Source organism: Globicephala melas, chromosome 20, assembly GCF_963455315.2.
Source record: "Globicephala melas chromosome 20, mGloMel1.2, whole genome shotgun sequence".
Classification (NCBI taxonomy): Eukaryota; Metazoa; Chordata; class Mammalia; order Artiodactyla; family Delphinidae; genus Globicephala; species Globicephala melas.
In genome coordinates, this window is record NC_083333.1 from 46050345 (window position 1) to 46071504 (window position 21160).

Here is a 21160-nt window from a genome sequence, read left to right on the forward strand (position 1 = left end):
CAAGGTTGAGTTACTTACATTTGTATGTTTTTAATCCAATAATATAAGAATGTCAGCAGCATATATAGTCTCTATTAATTAATATGCTAGGTTTTATGAGGGGTAAGGAATAAACATTGGTTCAGAGAAATAATGCTCCTAATGAAATGGCCCTTGGATCCTGGGAGAGTCAGAGTTGGGGAGAAGAGTTGAAGGGTCAGCACAGATACTGAGATTTGGTTATATGAATTGGATATAGATGTTAAATATTTACAAATTAGGTTAGTACCATGGAGGTCTAATTTACCATAAGAAAGGTCCTAAAATCAGAGAAGGAGTAATGAAAAGTTGAGCCTTGGTAAGTTAGGGGTTACCTATATTTTGATTGGTGTCCTCCCCCCTCCCCTTCCTCCTTTCCTTCTTCTGTAAGGAGTGATTTATGTTATTGGTGGCATATTGTTCATATTTATTGTTTTATATATATAAAGAATATTTTGATAGAAGGAGTGTTGAAGAAAGAATTTACCTTTTATCTTTTTAGCTGAACCAGTTTTTTCTTTTTGTTTTCTCTTGGATTAATTATTGCTTCTTAAGTCAACATCAACTTATGACCATCTAATACACTTGCTTTCTAGATGGTCTTCCTGCCCTTGATCCCTTCTGTTCCCATTTTAGTCTGTTGCTAGCTAGGCTGATCTTTAAACCCCTTCCTTTATCGTACCATTACCCTACAGACAGACATAAAGTTTTTAAAATTTGAGCCTATTAAATTTTTTCTAAATACATATTTTACTTCTACCTAACCTAAACCCTTATGCCAGCCTGGGAAATTTTGTTTCTTAATGAAACAGTTGAAACAGTGAGATTCATTGAATTCTCATTGGAAGGATAATAGTATAGAAGGGTGAACGTTAGAGCAATATCCACATAAAAGAAAGATGAAATACATGAGTGAGGAGCCATCTTTGAGATGGGTATAGGGTCATTATACACATCTATAATGGGTGTGAGGAAGGGGGTGATCATCAATATTGAGTGTATAGGAGAGAGAAAAAAGGAGGACTGATTTTGGCAATTAGATGGCCATTTCTATCATGAAAATATTTGTGTTCTCATCAGATTTAATATCCTTTATCTTTCACACATTCTCTCTTCTCTGAACTATTTGTGCTTGCTACAGTAAATTATCCATACTTCCTTAATTAAACTATAAATTGCTTTTGGTCTGGAGCAGTTCGTTCTTCATTTCCTCCTCTGTCGTCAACTTCATCCTCAGTTTGGTATCTAGATCACCTAGCCTTACATGTTTGGTACTCTGATACCTCTTGATAGATGTTGGAAAACCTTTGCTGGTGGGTTTTTTGTTTTTTCAAATTTTGCGCCAATAATTTATCTGAGTGATATGTAGAAACTTTTTCTGAAAGTTCAACTCAAGCCAAGAGTTTGTGATTTTCACTCTAAACCTAAAGATATTGTTTATTAATGACTAATGAGGATATAGTTTTCTATATATGAAAATGTATACAAGAAACATTTTTAGGCCAGTTTTCTAGACCTAGGACAATTATAGTATATAGTAGGTCTTTATTTGTAGTATCTTGTACTATTAAAGAGGGACTAAGAATAGTCAGTTCACTTGCCTTTCAAGTTTAAAACAAAATTAACCAAACCCAATTTTTGGCTGTTTCATTCAGGGGATGGAGACGTTTATGTTTGGGATGTGAACTCTAGGAAGTGCCTTAACAGATTTGTTGATGAAGGCAGTTTATATGGATTAAGCATTGCCACGTCTAGGAATGGACAGTATGTGGCTTGTGGGTAAGTAAACTGAGGTTCTGGTAACCTTTAATCACCTTTTGCTAATGAGAAAATATTAAAGAATTGAGGGGCTTCCCTGGCGGCGCAGTGGTTAAGAATCCGCCTGCCAATGCAGGGGATGTGGGTTCAAGCCCTGGTCCGGGAAGATGCACGTGCCGTGGAGCAACTAAGCCCGTGCACCACAACTACTGAGCCTGCACTCTAGAGTCCACGAGCCACGACTACTAAAGCGCCTAGAACCCCCTGCTCCTCAACAAGAGAAGTCACCGCGAGGAGAAGCCCGCGCACCACAACGAAGAGTAGCCCCTGCTTGCTGCAACCAGAGAAAGACCGTGTGCAGCAACGAAGACCCAACGCAGCCAAAAATAAAATAAATAAACTTATAAAAAGAAAGAAAAAAAAAAGAATTGAGTATACTGAATGGTGCCTAGTAGTTCTGTTTATAAACTAGTAATATGAAATTAATAAACCCAGGTCTTACATTTTATTGTCTTAATAATATTTGTTAATATTTGTGTTTAATAATACTAATGGCAGTTTTTCAGTTCTTTAGCAATGAATATACTGGACTACCTTATGTTATGGTATGTTTTCTTATGTTTGAAATATTTGTTTAAGTCTTAAAGATACTTAAAGCATTTTTGCCTTTAGCTAGCTAGGTGGTATAAACCAAAAACATGTTTTTTGGGAACACTGTTGTTAGTATTTTAGAGACTTTGAAAATATTATCTAGAACATGTTATTGTGTCATTGCTGAAAAAAATGGTTATTACACTGGGGAAAAGATGGCTTTATTGTCCTACTTGATTTTAAAGATGCAGGGTGGGAGGAGGGGGTATTGGATACTTACCTGTAATTCTAAACGATTTTACCTACCAAATCACTAATCAGCACCTGTAATTTTAGAACTTCCAGAAGTCAATCTTCATGACTTTCTTAGACTAAACACAATTGATCCATAAAGAGATTTCAAATTCTCCCTTGGTGGGAGGTCCAGTGGGTCTTGCCGTTATAGCATACTCACCACTTTTTCTTCATTTCACTCCTTCAAAGGTTAAAATTGGGGAAACTGCTTATAAATATCCCTACCACCATTTGGAAATTGGTCAGCAGCTACCTTGGGGCCTGGGAAGAAAGGAAAGTGGAACCAGGCTGTGGAGCTTGGAGGCCAGGCTAACATCACGTGGGTCTGCCATAGGCAGTAGGGCAGCCTGAGCCCAGCGTTGCTAGAGCACTGTGCACTATGGCAGCAGTTCATGATTAGCAGGTCTTCTGAGACTAAAGCTCCTTTAGAATGAAGACTGGTATTTAAATTAATTATAAATAATTTTAAGCAGACCTGCTTTTGCCTTTATGTGGGAAAGAATAACTGCACAAACATAACCTTCACTCAAATCTGTGAAGTTAATCTTTTTCTAGTCCTTGCCTCTCTTTTTTGTATCACTTTTTATTAATCGCCTTTGAAGGGCCCAAAGAGGAAAGAATCTAGTATTAGTGGTTTAAACTCATTGGATTTTAATTGCCTTTCAGTGTAATTGAATTCTGATGTGCTTGGTCAAAGACCATTATTAGGTTTTTATTGTTAAACCTGGAAAGAAAGGCCTTAACCCTTGTTAGAGGAATTTCCCATGTTATCAGACAGACGGGGAAGAGTTGTGGTGGAATCAGGGCAGAGGTAGGAGAAACTGAACTCACTTGACTGGTTGGCTGGCTGCTCCTTCCCTTCCTCGCACCTCCCTCTCTTACCCCTCTCCATGTACTGGTGTGAAATTTCTCTATCCTGGACTTTGCTGCTGGGAATTAACTCCTCCCTTGATCTCAAAATTCGTCTGATAGTGTCTATTAACTCTTCTCAGTGTCCTGGCATAAAGTGGTTGCTTTTGATTTACAGCTTTGCTCTGATAGGGAAATAGGGAAACTAAGAATGTTGTAAATAGAGAGGTCTGTTAGTTTGCAGTATCTTTTTTTATGGCTTTGGTTAATATAAGGATTGCTGCATATTTTTAGAAGTTTTCACATTAATTTGTACATCAGTGTTAGGACATACTTGGGAAATCATTAGGGGCTAACCCTTCCTTACAGGTCGGGGGCGCTGATGCCCTGAAGCGTTCTGTAAGACACAACTGAAATCATTGATAAGGAGGGGTCTTGAAGCCTGCAGTCTTACTTTTCCAGGTGCAGTGCCCTTCTCGCTCTACTGGGTAGAATCTTAGTTAAGTTGTACCTTTGCTGCATCTTCTGTATATGCAGTAGTGTGTTTTGTGACTTCCTATCTAGTCTAGAAGTCAGTCAGTAAAAAAAAAAAAAAAAAAAAAAAAAGAAAAAGAAAAATTTGAATGCTGGCTATGTATTACAAAGCACTGTATATTGAAGAATGGGAAGTTGAGACCTGGCATATTCTCTCCTTTGCATGTGACAGCTCTTTGAATACATAGACTTCAGAAGATAGCTCACTAAATTCAGGTGGCCCCGTAAGGTGACTTGGAGAATCCCCTGTATCTTGTTGCTGTTGCTTTATTTTCTCTGCTTTACAGTGAAGAAGTTAGGAGCATCTTGTGCTGCAGTCATGGAACGTCACTGGCTTGGGCTCCTGCCTTGACTGGGGGTGTGCAACCGATAAACCACTTCGGGCTCTTTGTATTTTGAGAACTGTTGGTCAAAGCCATAAAAATACCTGTTTTTATATTTTCTCATCAAAGTTCTATCAGGTGGTTAGATACTTGTTGACTTTAGTCTTCATTACCTTCTTAAAAATACACAAATTAAGATTGTCTTTTTACTAGTTTCCATCTAAATAGTCTTAAACTGTGCTCTGAATAATAATTATAATAAAAAGATTTATAATATTAATAGCAAAATTTTTCAGCACTTAGTATCTGCCAAGCACTGTTTTTCATATATAGCTGTATATGTGTATTGTGTGTGTGTGTGTATATATGTAAGCTACATATGTATGTGTGTATATAAATATATATATAGATATCTTCTCATATATAATCTAACTTAATTCTCATTTCCTACTCCATGATATTGGTACTATGATCCCTGCTTTACAGGTGGGGAAGCTGAGGCACTGTGAGTTAAGTAACTTGGTTAGGGTCAGACAGTAAGTGGAAGACCCAAGATTACAAATAGTCTGGCTCCAGAGCTGGAGCTTTTAACCTTTAAAATTTTTGTTTGTTTTCTTTTTAAAAATTTTATTGAAGTACAGTTGATCTACAATGGTGTGTTAATTTCTGCTGTAAAGTGACTCAGTTATACATATGTATTCTTTTTCATATTCTTTTCCATTATCGTTTATCCCAGGATATTTACTATAGCTCCCTTTGCTATGCAGTAGGACCTTGTTGTTTATCCATCCTATATCTAATAGTTTGCCTCTGCTAATCCCACACTCCCGCCCCTCCCCACCACCCCCAACCACAGGTCTGTTCTCTATGTCTGTGAGTCTGTTTCTGTTTTGTAGATATGTTCATTTGTGTCGTATTTTAGATTCCACATATATAAGTGATATAATACGGTATTTGTCTTTCTGTTTCTGACTTACTTTACTTAATATGATAATCTCTGGGTCCATCCATGTTGCTGCAAATGGCATTATTTTATTCTTTTTTATGGCTGAGTATATTCATTGAATATAAATATATACCACATCCGTATCTATTCATCTGTCGACAGACATTTAGGTTGCTTCTGTGTCTTGGTTATTGTACATAGAGCTGCTCATAGCATAGGGGTGCATGTATCTTTTTGAATTATAGTTTTGTGTGGGCTGTTTTATTTTATTGAAGTATAGTTGATGTGCAATATTATGTAAGTTACAGATGTACAGTACAGTGATTCACAGTTTTAAAGTTTATACTCCATTTATAGTTATTAGAATATTGGCTATATTTCCTGTGTTGTACAATATATTCTTGTAGCTTATTTTATATATAATAGTTTGTACCTTTTAGACCCCTACCCCTATATTGCCCCTACTCGCTTCCCTCACCCCACTGGTAACCACTAGTTTGTTCTCTATATCTGTGTCTGTTTCTTTTTTGTTACATTTATGAGTTTGTTATATTTCTTAGATTCCACATATAAGTGTCATACAGTATTTGTCTTTCTCTGACTTATTTCACTTAGCTTAATGTCCTCCAAGTCCATCCATGTTGTTGCAAATGGCAACATTTCATTGTTTTTTATGGTTGAGTTCTACTGCCTTTTTAAAGGTACATCTCTGTGTGTTGATGTGTTTAAATATAAAATGGTACAATCACTAGGAGTTTTGCAAATTAAGGAGTCTTACAAGAAGTAAAGAACATTTAGTCCAGTGTGTCTTTAGAATGAATCCTTTTGTGCCATGTATGTAATCCCTTTGGAACATCAGCTTCAAACATTCTGTGCTTCAGCTTTTATTAGCTTTATCTTTTATCTTTTAAAATGTCTAAATATACCTTAGATTGCTATTTTTCTTACTTAAATCTGTGTTTTAAACCCTTAGCTTAAAACTTTGCTTCAGGATTTTTGTGATTTCAGTAATCTACCTGGATTGGGAGAATGTGGAAACTAGTCTTTTATAACTTAAAGCTAACAAAAAGTTTCTTTTTCTAAGATATTTTCAGTATTAGTTTATTCTGATGATGATTGTCCCTTTTCTGTTATCTTTCCATTTGTTTGTATATCTGTTTTTAATTTCTTGCTGGTGTCTTAGTCTAATTCTGCACGTCCATCACAGTAACTTCTAGCCACATGTGCTATTTAATTTTAAATTAATTAAAATTAAAAAAAAATCTAGTTCTTTGATGACACTGGCCACATTTTATGTATTCAGTAGCCACGTGTGTCTAGTGGCTATCATATTGAGCAGCACAGCTATAGAGTACTTCCATAATCACAGAAAGGTATACTGAGTAGTGCCAGTCTAATCCAGTCATTTTATGGATAAGGAAACTGAGGTCTATTAGTTAGGTAATTCAAGTGTTGTTACTTATCAACTAGTTATTGGCAGAGCTGGATCTGGAACTCATGTTGTCTAGTTTCCAGTTCTGTGTTCTTTCCACACTGCCACCCCCAAGTATTTTTGATTTTATTTTAAAAGAATACTGAATAATTCAGGGCTATAGAAAAGTATGAAATTTGTTATGATTTAGGGCCTGGAATTAGTAGTTCTTTAATTTTAGTTTTCTCATTGAACATATAAAATGGGTTTCATTTTGCTTCATCTAGAGATTGTTCAGGACATGTATGCTTTCTAACGCAAGGAAAACCTGTTTTATTCAGGGATATGTTTTTGCTTCAGTTTCCTCATTCATAAAAACATTTATTGAGCATTGAGCTGGAGATTGTGAGATAGAACTATGCATCATCACCTTCTCATAGTTTTTGATCTTTTGTGAGGACATGCATACATGTATCTCTATTTACAAGGTGAGACGTCTTAAGGGCTGCAGTTGAGATACAGTGTTTTAATTTTAAGAATGTTAGGAACGGTGAAGGCTGTTATTGTTGAATGTCTGGAAAAGGGTTTGGGGGATATTGGCACTTGAGCTGGCCATTTTGAGGGCCAGGTGGGGTTCAGAGAAAGGCATTGCAGATAGTGGAAAGGATGAGAAAATTCAGGTTTGTGTTCTGAGAGAAGTCTGGATGGGATGACTCTTAAGGGGGGTTAGGCTACAAAGGTAAGCAGTCAGGGGATAACTTGTAGAAAGGTCTTTTATGCTGTGTCGAAGAATATGGACATTAAGTGGAAAGAGAAACCGTTAAGAGTTTTTAAGCAGAGGAGAAACATGATGATATTTGAATTTTAGAGTTTGAAGTAGATAATTTGCATGACAGCCTTCAGAAGGGGAATAGAGGTGCAGGTAGATGAGCCTTGAGGTCATTGCAATAATCCAGGCATTAAGTAGTAAAGGTGGGAATGGGAATAGGGAGATAGGTAAACAATGCTTGTAACATATGTCATAACTGCTTAGAAAATTGGGATGGGAGAGAAGCAGTGACGTTATCAGGCTCCTGGCCAAGACAGCCAGAAGAGTGGAGTTGTCCATAGAATGAGGGTGGAGGAGGGAGGCGTGCCAGAGATAGGCGTGTCACGGGGCTGTTCCACAAGCAGTTAGAAGTGAGTGGAATTAAAGACACTGATGGTCCATGGGGGTAAATGAGATGAGAGAGACACTAGAGGTAGGTTGATGTGGTTAATTGCCATCATTCCTGTTGGGGAAGATTTTTGTGTACCAGGATACGTCATGGTTGCTGATCTGCTAATGGATTGGCTTCTTGATTCAAGAACCTGCTTCTAGTCCAATCAGCTGTGGTTGAGGGTGGAAAGATAACAGTCATGTCTGTTTCTTTAGTTTGGATTTCAGGGATGAGCTCCTTTCTCCCTTTGGTCCTGTTCTTCCACTTACGATACCTGGTTTTAGTTGTTGTTGTTCTTTGTTTGTTTTTTTAACCTAATATTTCCCTTCTCCATCTCACGTCTTACCTACCTCTTCCACAGAGCTTCACTGGAGCAACTTCACCTCATATTGATTTTTCCCTTCTTTGAGGTTCTAGATCACGTAAAGAGCTTAGCTTATGTTCTCCTGTATTTCTGGGTATTTCTTGCAGGTGTATTTTTTCTGGGGTTAAATTCCTTCTGATATTCTATGTTCCTGTGACAGTTTGCATATTGCTGGTTATATAGATATCATTCAATAAATAACCACTCTCAGTAGCATATTAGAATCAGTTATCAATATATTTTAGCACAAATACCACTGTAAGTTTCCATATGTCAAAATGATTAACTTGTACCATTTTTGTTCCACACATCTAAGCAACATAGGCTATATTTAAGGGTACTCTGATGTTCACGAGGATAAGATTTGATCTAAAATTGATATTTAGAAGAGAGTATATGGATTATAACTTTTCATCTTTAATTAAGATGGATTTAGGCATAAATTAGTTTTCAGCAAGAAAAGAGATTTAGTATAAAATAAGTACAGTGAATAGATATTTTGATCCAAGTCAAATATATAAATAAGGAAAATATAAATTTTGTCTTAGGTTGTTGTAACAAAGTACCATAGATTGGTAGCTTATAATCAACAGAAGCTTATTTCTCACATTTCTGGAGACTGGAAGTCTGAAATCAGGTTGCCAGCATGCTTGGGTCCTTGGTGAGGGCCTTCTTCCCAGGTTGCAATAGGCTGGCTTCTTGCTGTGACCCCACAGGGTGAAAAGAGAGTGAGAGAGCCTCTGGGGTCACTTTTATAAAGTCCCTGGGCTTCCCTGGTGGCGCAGTGGTTGAGAGTCCGCCTGCTGATGCAGGGGACACGGGTTCGTGCCCTGGTACGGGAAGATCCCACATGCCGCGGAGCGGCTGGGCCCGTGAGCCATGGCCGCTGAGCCTGCATGTCCGGCCAGGCCCGTGAGCCATGGCCGCTGAGCGCCTGCGCGTATGGAACCTGTGCTCCACAATGGGAGAGGCCACAACAGTGAGAGGCCCGCGTACCGCAAAAAAAAAAAAAAAAAAGATCATATAAAGTCCCTAATCCCATTCATGACCTAATTACCGCCCAAAGGCTCACCTCCTAATACCATTACATTTCGGATTAAGATTTCGACATAAGAATTTCAGTGGGACACAGACGTTCAGTCCATAACAAAATTATATAAACCCAGGATATATATTGTTTCTCCTGAGTGGTTAATATGGACTATATAGTTAGCTGTCCTTAAATTAAGGCGTTCTTAATGTATATGAAATATATATCAAAAACTGTATATGTAAGCAGTTTGAAGACTTTAAAGCACTAAATCTAACATACTATTTGTGTGTTGGCTATAATTTCAAGCTATGGAATCTTGTATGTGAACTGAATTTATCTTGTGTATGCACTGTGCCTGGTTCACTGTAGGCAGTAAGCTTAAGTGAGAATGAGTATAGGAATGAGAGAACACTTAGTGGAATACATGTGTGTCGCCCTTGTTAGTTTGAGGCTTAATTTCTTGCATCTTTCAGGTTGATGTTGCATTTGCTAATTAAGTTTGAATTAAGTATCTATGAATTACAAGTACCTTATTCTTATTCCTTACAAATGATGCCCATAACGTTAGTTTGTCTGAACACTGAGGGCAAAAAGTTTACTGAAAGTTCTTGTCTGTGGATGATTCTGTTAAAGCCATTAAGATCTACTTTTTATGAATATTGGGTATAATTCATTGCTGGTAAATGTTTCAGTAAACTTGGAGTGGATGATCATTTCCATAACTCTTGACTGTAGATATTCCTGGTAGAGCAAAAAATTAATATGCTTGCTGTTACAGCTGTTGTTCAGCACTGTTTTGGAAGTTCTCATAAATAGAATAGAATAAAAAAGGAAAGGAGGAGACCTATTTAGATAGGGGAAGGACAGCTCTCATTCGCATATTAGGATGTTAGGTTGGCCATAAATACCATGAGAGTGGCAGTCTTACTCTCTTTTGTTCACCTTTGCATCCCAGGCGATTAAATAGTGCCTGGCATAGAGTTGAAATTCAGTAAATAGTTATTGAAGGAGTGAATAATGACGATTTTACGCTTTGTAGGATTTTCTAGCTAGGCTAGTAACTAAAAAGCTGCCAGAGTTAACAAGAGTTCAGTAAGACTACAGTAGAACTGATAGACTGTGTCTAGCTTTTGCCTTGGGATGAACTCTCCAGCCCATGGTCCCTGTGTAACACAATACGATTCCTGTAAATATCAGTTTGGGGGGTTAAATCTTTATTCACTTAGGTGGTGAAAACTCTTTTGCTTGTTTTTAATCTGTTGTATTCCTTTTTCTCTTTGCAGTTCTAATTGTGGAGTGGTAAACATATACAATCAAGATTCTTGTCTCCAAGAAGCAAACCCAAAGCCAATAAAAGCTATAATGAACTTGGTTACAGGTGTTACTTCTCTGACCTTCAATCCTACTACAGAAATCTTGGCAATTGCTTCAGAAAAAATGAAAGAAGCAGTCAGATTGGTAATATTTCTTTACCCTTTCCTTTTAGCATTGATAATTTTAAAATTTAAAGTTGAAAACATGGAAAGATAATAGGAAAGTGTTGGATTATTTTAAAAAGAGTAGCCTCTTTTGATGTAGAAATTCCTTATACTGTAGCTTTTGGGTATTATTATAGAAATGACTAACAGTAGCCACCAAATTTGTATTATGTCAGTTCTTTTGGGAAAGCTGTGCTGTCCATTCCTAACATTTCTTAAGTGGTAGTCTTCATTTTCAGAGGTTTCTTTCGGCATACACATGAAGGAATATGTTTAAAGCAAACACTTCATTCCTCTATAGTTTTTTTTTTAAATTAATTCATTCATTTAGTTTTGGCTGCATTGGGTCTTCGTTGCTGTGCACGGTCTTTCTCTAGTTGTGGTGCGCAGGCTTCTCATTGAGGTGGCGTCTCGTTGTGGAGCACGGACTCTAGGTGCGCAGGCTTCAGTAGTTATGGTACACAGGCTCAGTAGTTGTGGCTTGTGAGCTCTAGAGCTCAGCCTCAGACGTTGTGGCACACGGGCTTAATTGCCCCACGGCATGTGGGACCTTCCTGGGCCAGGGATCGAATCTGTGTCCCCTGCATTGGCAGGCGGATTCTTAACCACTGTGCCACCGGGGAAATCCCTAGTTTTCTTTCTTCATCTACTTTTTTAAGGCCTGGTGTCATAATGGAGTAGAGGCAGTTCTTAATTTTTGAAAATAAATTGTGTACAAAGAGTGCAATTTAAATAGCTGGATAGTTACTTGTGAAGATAGCTCTGTGCCAGGGATCCCCAGGACTTCCCCCAGGTTTGGTGAATAGAATAGTAAATAAAAGGACTCACAGGACTCAGAATATGGTCATACTCATGGCTAAGAATAATTACAGAGAAAGGATACAAAGCAAAATCAGCAAAAGGAAAAGGTGCATGGGGTGAAACCTGGAAGAAACAGGCACAGACTTCCAAGAGTCCTCTCCTAGTGCAAGTCACATAGGACACATTTAATACAAGTCCTCTCTCAGTGCAGGTCACATAGGACACGTTTAATACAAGTCCTCTCCCAGTGCAAGTCACATAGGACGCATTTAATACAAGTCCTCTCCCAGTGCAAGTTACATGGGACACATTTAATTCCTCCAACAGCAAATTGTGACAACATGTGTTAAGTGTTTTCTGCCAGAGAAGCTCATTAGAGACTCAGTGCCCAAGGTTTTTATTGGGGGTTGATCATGTAGGTACCCTCTGCCTAGGAGGTACCCAAAGTAAAGGCTCCCAGAAGTAAAGGCAAGTGTTCAGCATAAACCACATGAGACAAATCATTTAGGCATAGTGAGCTGTCCTTATCATTTAGGGAAAGTTTCCCATGTGTGTAGGGACCTGTATGCCAGTCAAGTTCCCAGACGCCATCTAAGAGCCACTTGCAAGCGGGCCTTTCTAAGGATAGCAGCCTCAGGCCAGTGTTGACTCTTTTCTGCCCAACCTCAGAGTTCAGCTTAAATGTCACTCCATCTGTGTGAAGTTTCCTACCCTTCAGGCAGAACCAATTTCTTCATTCATTCAACAGTTACTTGCTGTGGGCCAGGTATGCAGATGGCATAGAACTTTGAATGGCAGCATTACACTGTGCTATTGTTATGTGTATACCATAAGCACTTTACAGAGATTCTTATTTTTATCTTGCTTACTCAGCAAATAAACCGTACACACTTCATCAGCTTTAATAGTGTATAGTTTACAAAGATTTATAAAGAATTGTACAAAAATATTTTGAGCCAAATAACAGTCCTCAGAGGATTGGCTCACCCCAAGTCAGCAGCTAGTAAAGGGCAGTGAACTGTGATGCTAGATTCCATATTCTTTCTAACATTTTAATGGTTTTCTGACTAAACTCCTCAGAGCCCTAGAATGTGTATAGGACTTCAGATGGTAAGTAGGGCAAGTAGGAGGCTAAGCTCCTCCCTGTATTATATAGAGCAGCTTCAGTATTACTTGTGGTATGTATTGGCATTCTGCATAAGATTTTCTTTGAGGGAAGAAAGAGTTCTGCTGGAAAAAGTGTTTGGAAAATATAGCATTGTGTTTTATTGCCTCTTGAATGAATCATTTGATAAATGAGGGGATCCTAATTCAAGTCAGCTTTAAAATCTCCGCTCCTGTAATGGTAGTGGTGGACTAGTACATATTAACCTTTTATCATTTTAATGGTAGTAAGTTGTTTTGGAAAACCATGGGATCAATCTCTGTTGACATAATGTATTCTGCAAGATGCCTCGTAGTTAGTTCTGCCTAGTTTGCTTCAGTGATCATGGCAGCATTTGTGGTTTTTTATTGTGGCAAAATCACACAAGGAATTCATTAGTAACAGCCAACTCCCTTTTTTTTTTTTTAACTCCCATTTTTTAAATGGTAGTCAACCATAATATCTAATGGAAAGAAGCCAGGCATAGCTTCAGAATGCCTCAGTGAAACAGTGGTAGTGTCATTAAATGCAATCTCTTATAATGATCCAAAGAGTTCTGTTACTCCAGCACAAAGCAGTGAATATGAATCTAAGCCATTGCACCAGTCAGAGACTCAGAAGTTAAATTGTTATTACATCTACAATCTTGGATGTTGTAGAAGTTGTGGAACTCCTTATCCATTAAATTAAGGATGAGAGACCTTTTATTTGTTGAATTTGGGTATCTGGACCCTTAAATGTAATACAGAAATTACGTTGGAGATAAAGAGAACTTTCTGAATTAAAGAAGTTGGTTTTTTTTGGTGGTACGCGTGCCTCTCACTGTTGTGGCTCTCCTGTTGCGGAGCATAGGCTCCGGACGCGCAGGCTCAGCGGCTATGGCTCACGGGCCCAGCCGCCCCGCGGGATGTGGGATCTTCCCGGACCGGGGCACGAACCCGTGTCCCTTGCATCAGCAGGCGGACTCTCAACCACTGCGCCACCAGGGAAGCCCAGAAGTTGGGTTTTTATAGGACTTTTTCTTATTAGTTCAATTACAGCTTTTAATACGGGGGTCATAAAGAGAGGTTAGAGCACAGCTGAGTTCTAACCAGGTGGGGGTCATTGGTCTGAGGGAAGATGTACTAAAAACACTGGGGAATAGTTACAGTTGAGTCTTTTAGGAGGGCATAAACATGTTTTTTGCCCCTGATATCCAAGTCAGTAGGGGAGATAAAATTTAAAATTAAATTGTCCAGGGCTTCCCTGGTGGCGCCGTGGTTGAGAGTCCACCTGCCGATGCAGGGGACGCAGGTTCGTGCCCCGGTCCGGGAAGATCCCACATGCCGCGGAGCGGCTGGGCCCGTGAGCCATAGCCGCTGAGCCTGCGCGTCCGGAGCCTGTGCTCCACAACAGGAGAGGCCACAACAGTGAGAGGCCCGCGTACTGCAAAAAAAAAAAAATTAAATTGCCCATAAGTTGGTATTTATCCTCCATCAGGAAGAACATATCAGCTTGTCGTGTGAAACCATGGCCGCTGTGTACAGTTGTGTAGGTTATTTGTTGCACAAGGCACCACATCTAAAGAGACTCCATTTACATCATAAACTTTGTGTTTGTATTTACTGTAGTATTTCTGATAATTTTGGTAACAGAATTGTTCTGTTTATTTAGCTAGAAAAATACACAGCTACCTTCTGGTAAAAATGAACTTTAAAAAATTGCTTTGTGTCTTGTGCCCCAACTTTTGTGAACTTCTTAGCTTTAATGGGTCAAGACCACTTCTAGTGCCTTTGCATTGATGCCAGGCTGTGCAGGCAGAGCCTGCTTCCCAGAGAAGTTGAAAATAATCGAAAATGGCTTGGAGATTCACTGTAAATTTTACTTTCTTGACAAAAAATGGTCAATAGGCATTTATTGGGGGAGTAGGGCCTAGTGACTGACTGAAACCAGTGTAATAGACAGGTGTATCTAACAGTGGGTTTTACCTGGTACTTGTCTATGAAAATCACCTTGATTGGGTGGTTTAAAGTCTCATCTAAAAGTGAAGGATGATAGACTACCATGATTAATAGCTGAATGATAATTCTGTATGTGAGTATTAAGGTGGTGTATTTCTTGGAAGAGCTAGAGAATGTGTGAAAATGAGAGTTTGTTAAAATCCTAGTCTGCTTAAGGTAACGGCTTCCGTGCTTGGGTTTTATTTATCCACAAATTGGACGGGGACTTGTCTTGCCTAGCTTGGATTTGGGCCTGTTTTCCCCCAAGTAGACTTTCCTGGAGAAAGAGACCTGGCCTTGGGGTGAGCTTTTGGCTCTTTCTCAATCAGAACACAGTTTCACTTGATGAACTAGGTTTTCATGGTTTAGCCCTCCTCAAGGAGAGATTGCAAAAGGCAAAGAATATACCACAAAATTGAGAGATAAAAGTGAAAAAAGGGGAGTTAGATGATATTGGAAGATTTGATATGACTTTGTCTTGGATTCCAACTCTTCATAATGTTTGAAGTATCTGTTCCTTGTGATTAAATTTTAGTATCCTTTACTGTGGTTATTAAGTTAGAGCATTAATGGGCTCTACTGTTGACTTTTCACTTTATTCATTCACTTATTCGTTTGACCCTCCCAGGCCCCATGCTAGATGCTGCATTTTAATGCAGCATCAAGAAAGCACTTTCTTCTCTTCCTTCCCTTCCTTCTTAGTTAATAGCACATTGAGAATCAAATTTTAATTTTGGAACACTTTGCCTTATTAAGAGAACTGTACTTGATGTGTGCTACAATCAAAATGAACTTTTTGTTCCAGCAAAATGACAGAATGAAGACTAAAATTTAAGAAAGATGAGCTCCCAGTTGTTGTAGTTTAAAGCTTTTTATTATTTCCTGCAGGTCCACCTTCCTTCCTGTACAGTATTTTCAAACTTCCCAGTTGTTAAAAAGAAGAATATTTCTCTTGTTTATACTATGGATTTTTCTCCCAGAAGTGGTTATTTTGCTTTGGGGAATGAAAAGGGCAAGGCCCTGATGTATAGGTAGGTATTATTTATGTTTAGAAGTCAGAAAGAAGTCTCAGCTTCTTTTGAAAATGTGAAGATAAAGTTGTTACATTCTCAAGTCTATAATTATATATAATTTATTAGATCTGTAGTTTATTAATTATAATTAAGAATTATTAACTGATAAATTATAGAGTGTTTATAGTCGACTCCCATCGTCATATCTAAAAAAAAATGTGCATTTTTCTACCATAAGATTTTTCTAGCAGAAAATTTACTTGGGGAATTTTTGGAGGAAAGGGGGAAGCTATATTTTGAAAATGTCAGATTGAGGAAAAGTTGCCACTTTAATAATACTGCCACTTTCATGGTGCCTTATGTTTAGATTAGCCTTTGTTGACCTGACAATGCTCTATTTATTCCACTAGATGTAAGTGATTTTTTTTAAGAGGTATTTCTTTTCCTGCAGCTGTAAGCTGTAAATAAGGATGTTAACTACAAGGATACCAAAAGGCTGTGCTCTGTCCAGGTTCTTTTCTGTGCTCAACCTACTTGGCTATAAAGCAAGAACAAATAAAATGTAATTACATTGTTGCTAGAAGATACAGGTGACAAGGTAGCTCTGGGGGAGAACCTGTGACTTAAAAATAATAGCCACCTTTCGTTGCTCCCATGTGTTGGCAGTGAATGTTGCATAGAACCCTGTGTTTATGTTTGTATGCTTCAGGGAAGGCCTGCTTTCAAAGAAACTGAAATCTGGGGTGAAGAAGAGGAGGAATACAAATTGGTTTTGAAAAGAGAACAGAGCAAACAATAATATGGCTTATAGTTTTACTTACTTTGAAAGGAAAATGGTTGGGTGGTACCGGGAAAATTGATAATTCCATCATTCTCATTTCACGTCATTTTTGGAGTGGTTCTTTCAGTTTGGATTTTATAAAAGGATGCAGATTCTTACTGAACTTAGGAATTCTCTTCCAAAGCTTTGGTTTATTATAACTGATTTGTTTCTTTTCTTAAGCCCCAAAGCTCATTAGAGTTTTCACCAGAGCATTGGTCTCTAGTGAGACTGTTTCTAGCGTGTGGGTTGGACTGACAGCATTTCTGTTGGATGTGGCTGATCAGGTATTTCATAGACCGTGATGTAATGCTTTGGAGCAAGCAGATAGCTTTTATCTAAAATCTGAGGTATTAGCATTAGGATACTTCAGAATGGCAGCTTGAGGAGTCACCTAGCTGCCTAGTGAGAGTGATTGTGATTACATTTCCGCACCAAAGTCTTCCTAAGTGTCATTCTGCGATCTAATTGACAGTATCCTGGGTAATCACAAAATTGTTTTGATGATTTTGTCTTTTACTTTTTCAGGTTGCATCATTACTCAGACTTTTAAAGAGATTATTTGAAGTAAGAAAATCTTTCACTTTTTTTTTCATCCTACAAAGTTTTAAGGTTACACCCATTGCTGTCAATTGGCAGAGGGACCATATTAACTGATTTTTGTTTCTTTGCCTCTGGGTTGCGCTGTCTTCAGTTAAGGGAGTGGGATGGATGTAGATCAGGAAGAGCCTAGTTGGACTTGAACCTTCCTTGGGAATTTTTTATCCCAAATCACAACAGTCTGGCTCTGTTCTTCTGAGGGCAGATCTTTAATATTGTGTCCATAATGGTCATCAAAATTATAATTACTGAATATTTAATCCACAAAGGAGAAGAGACTTAACTGAGAGAGACAAGTATCTCCAGATATAATTATAGCTTCCGTAAGCTCAAACCCTTTTATTTCGTATGTTTCTTGAGGGATTATAAGTGGCTTGCCTTGTGGCTAGTTAATGGTTGGTCATTAGTTTTGCTGCCGTATATAGTAGATATATTTGGCATATGCATATATGTACACATATACGCCATATATGTATTTCTTTTTCTTCCAGTTTCATTGAGATATAATTGGCATACAGCACTGTATAAGTTTCAGGTGTACAGCATAATGATTTGACTCACATACGTCATGAAATGATTACCACAATAAGTTTAGTGAACATCCGTATAGATAAAAATTAAAGAAATAGAGAAAAACTTTTTTCTGTGTGGTGAAAAGTCCTAGGGTTTACTCTCTCAACCACTTTCCTGTGTAACACACTGCAGTGTTCGTTATATTTATCATGTTGTACATCCCATCCTTAGTACTTATTTATCTTATAACTGGACGTTTGTACCTTTTGACTTCCAGGTACAAGATTTGTGCCTTCCTCCAATTGCTGCTTGGTATTTAAAACAGTAGGACATGCTTCTCTTCCTATGGCTTGATTTTTCACCTGAGATATGGTGGTGGTTCTGAGGTGGAGCTGCGACCAGCTGTTCATCACAGTTGACTAATTTGGTCTTCTCTGAGATTCATAAATGTTGAGGAGAGACTCTGGGAGTGCATGTAGACTTAATTAGGGGAAAGAATTTTTGAAGGTGGTGGAATTTTGAGCAAACCGTTAGCCAGGAGGGGAAAGCAGTCCAGCTGCCTTGCCTCCCAAAACAGCACTGCCAGTGCATGTTGTTTGTTGGTGACCAGTGACTATAAATCAAGTATATAATTTCTTCTGTTCTTTCCTCAGATCCAGTTGAGCCACAAGAGAAACCCATCCTGATAAATCTTCTCAGAAACTTTCCAGAATGAGTGATAATTTAAGGATAATGATATATTGAGCCAGCTGTGCTTATTTAAGTTACCAGAAATGTTTTAATAAACCCATAGTAACTTTTGTTTGAAACTAAGTGTATGTGGTTCTTCCCTCTCCACCTACACACACGCTAATTTGGGTGCATTTCTTTTAAGACCCAGCATGAGAGATTGGAAACACCTGTCTGTAGCCAAAAATAATACAGGTAGTTAGTCTCCTGTTTCACAGTTAACCTGATGAGTATTTCCCCCTTTCCCAGCATAGATCTCTCTGTGTTTCTGGGTATCAGCTAACAGAGGTTCTGATGAGCTGGAGGTCAGTCCACATTTATGAGAACCATGGGATCTAATGGTATAAATTTTGAACCTTCAGGTTTTCCTAGAAAGGTAGTTGTGGAAGCGAAAAGACTTTTCTGGGCTTAGTACTTCAAATGATTGTCACTGTTACTTTGTGGGGAAGAGGGCATATGAACACCTGGTATGCTTGTCCTACTAATTACTAGCCACTCCCCTTCCTGGAAATGTACATGACGCCAACTTAAAAGTTTAGTTGAGGTTCCAAGTTTGTCAGTTGATTGCATAATTCTTTAATCATAGTATAACCTTGCTTAAGTCCCTATGTTTCTTAGGAAAAACTGACATTATATTATGTATTTCACTCCACCTCCTTTCTAAAATGTGGAAAAGAAATGGCAGGTTAGAAAAGGAAGTTACTCCAATGACAAAAAATGGTTCTGGCTCTGCCCAGAGAAGTAATAGATCCCACTTAAATGTACAGACAAACAGGCCAGTGCTGAGTATCTTCAGTGTCTTCAGGGTCCTTCCAGGTCTACGGGTGATGACCTCGAGCAGCCCACTGGATTGTGTTAACGTATCCCAGCATCTTTCTAAAAGAACATTTTCTATTAAGATGAGCTATTGCTGTACAATTGTGGAGACCCTATGTGGCCTCCTTTTTCAGCGTCTTCTGTCGTAAATAATACTAAGGCTAAAAATTTCAGAGTCCTAGATCCAGTAGGCTTATTAATATTTCTCTTTTGAGTTGCTAGAGGGCAGCATTAGATTATGTGAGTAATTGAAGCTTTTGTAGCTTTTTGTCATCACCTTATCTTAAGCTTCAGCTCAATCATTGTTTCAGAAATGGACGCTAAGCGTTATATGTGCTTATTTTGCATGTGGTTTTCAGAGTGAAAGACTTATAGGAATTTATCGTTCTAGAAAAAAATAATGGAAGCAGAGTTTAAATTTATTTTATTTTATTTATTTTTGGCTGCATTGGGTCTTCGTTGCTGTGCGCAGTCTTTCTCTAGTTGTGGCAAGTGGGGGCTACTCTTCCTTGCGGTGGCTTGTCTTGTTGCAGAGCACGGGCTTCAGTAGTTGTGGCACGTGGGCTCAGTAGTTGTGGTTTGCGGGCTCTAGAGCGCAGACTCAGTAGTTGTGGCGCACAGGCTTAGTTGCCCCGCAGCATGTGGGATCTTCCCGGACCAGGGCTTGAACCCGTGTCTCCTGCTTTGGCAGGCGGATTCTCAACCACTGCGTCACCAGGGAAGCCCCCAGAGTTTAAATTTTAATTCTACTTTGTTAACATCTCTAGGTCATATTTATACTCTACTAGGGGGAGAATAAAGAATTCCCAGTTCTAATTTTTTTTACTCCCTTGATGGGGATTAGAGGATTTGAGTCAAGCTCAAATCCTTCTTCTTGTAACCAGTGCCAAGCGAACTCTTCAGGGAGGTAAGAGCCACAGTCATGAACTTGTTTACCCACTTCTCTATTGGCAGTTGCTAAGGTAGCATGAATGTGGCTTATATGTGTTTTGGGGGGGACTGTCAAGCTGTGAGGTGATATTTTGTCATCTAGAGCCACATGGGGTTTATTTGGAGTAATGCACTGACCTTTAGTGTATTCAACTCATCTCTCGCCCAATCCCTGCTAATATTCAATGAACTGAAGAATTATTAGCCTCTTGAAAAATTTCTCCATTTGTGAGAAGTCTCTTGCTGTACTAGCTGTTAAGTGTGGTGTGTTCCTGGTGAGGGTATGTAACCCTTTCTAAGCCTGTGCAGAATGAAGTGACCAGCTGCAGGGTTTGTGACCAGCATTTTTGCACTTCACCTTGGGGATGGGATGTAAGCAAGCAAATGCCTATGAAATGAAGTGCTTGCTCACACCTGTAATCAGCTCTCAAGCCACTCGGGAGTCCACTTAAATGCATCTCCAGATTCCTCACACAAGAAGCAAAAAGCATGGGCTATTCTGTTACTCTAATCTGGAGGAACTGGAGACTGGGGCAAGAGGTGTGGGGAGAAGGAAGAATGGAGTATAAACAGCATTTTGCAGCCCCTGGCACCATACTTGTGCTCACATCAGCATATATGTAGATCTCATGACATTTTCATTGTTCTTCTGTAAGGAAAGTAGTATTTTCTATAAACATGGAAGTAAATTGAGGTTCAGAGAGGTTGAACATTCCAGTCTAAAACCATCACCCTTACGGAGATCAGTGGTCCTCAAAGGGTAGTGTGTCCATACTCTTAATAGTATGAAATACAGCCCATTAAGTTGTGGGTAGGAAATGCTAGAACTTCTATGCCATGCAAAAAGTATCTTTGTTACATAACATATTACTATAGATCATTTAGGTAATTTGTAAACAAATAGGTTTGATTGAATTGACGGTATATACTCAAGGATTTTCTATGAAAGGGCCACTGATTTAGATGCCCCACACACTGCCATACCAAACTTGACATATCCAAAACTGAACACACTTC

General features: G+C 38.7%; 1 protein-coding gene across 3 annotated transcripts in view; it reads left to right on the forward strand.

Annotated features, from left to right (window-relative positions):
• The window catches only part of UTP18 (UTP18 small subunit processome component), a 39513-nt gene extending 21036 nt beyond the window's left edge, over positions 1 to 18477 (forward strand). Inside the window, exons 10-14 of one of the 3 annotated variants that reach the window (XM_030840052.3) lie at positions 1674 to 1797; positions 10604 to 10778; positions 15611 to 15753; positions 17084 to 17122; positions 17946 to 18477. In XM_030840052.3, coding sequence (XP_030695912.1) covers positions 1674 to 1797; positions 10604 to 10778; positions 15611 to 15753; positions 17084 to 17108 — 467 coding nt within the window. In that variant the 3' untranslated portion in view covers positions 17109 to 17122; positions 17946 to 18477. Of the gene's footprint in view, positions 1 to 1673; positions 1798 to 10603; positions 10779 to 15610; positions 15754 to 17083 lie in introns of all 3 variants that reach the window. The other 2 variants (XM_030840051.3, XM_060290917.2) reach the window with 2 other exon arrangements.
• The last annotated feature ends 2683 nt before the right edge of the window (positions 18478 to 21160 follow it).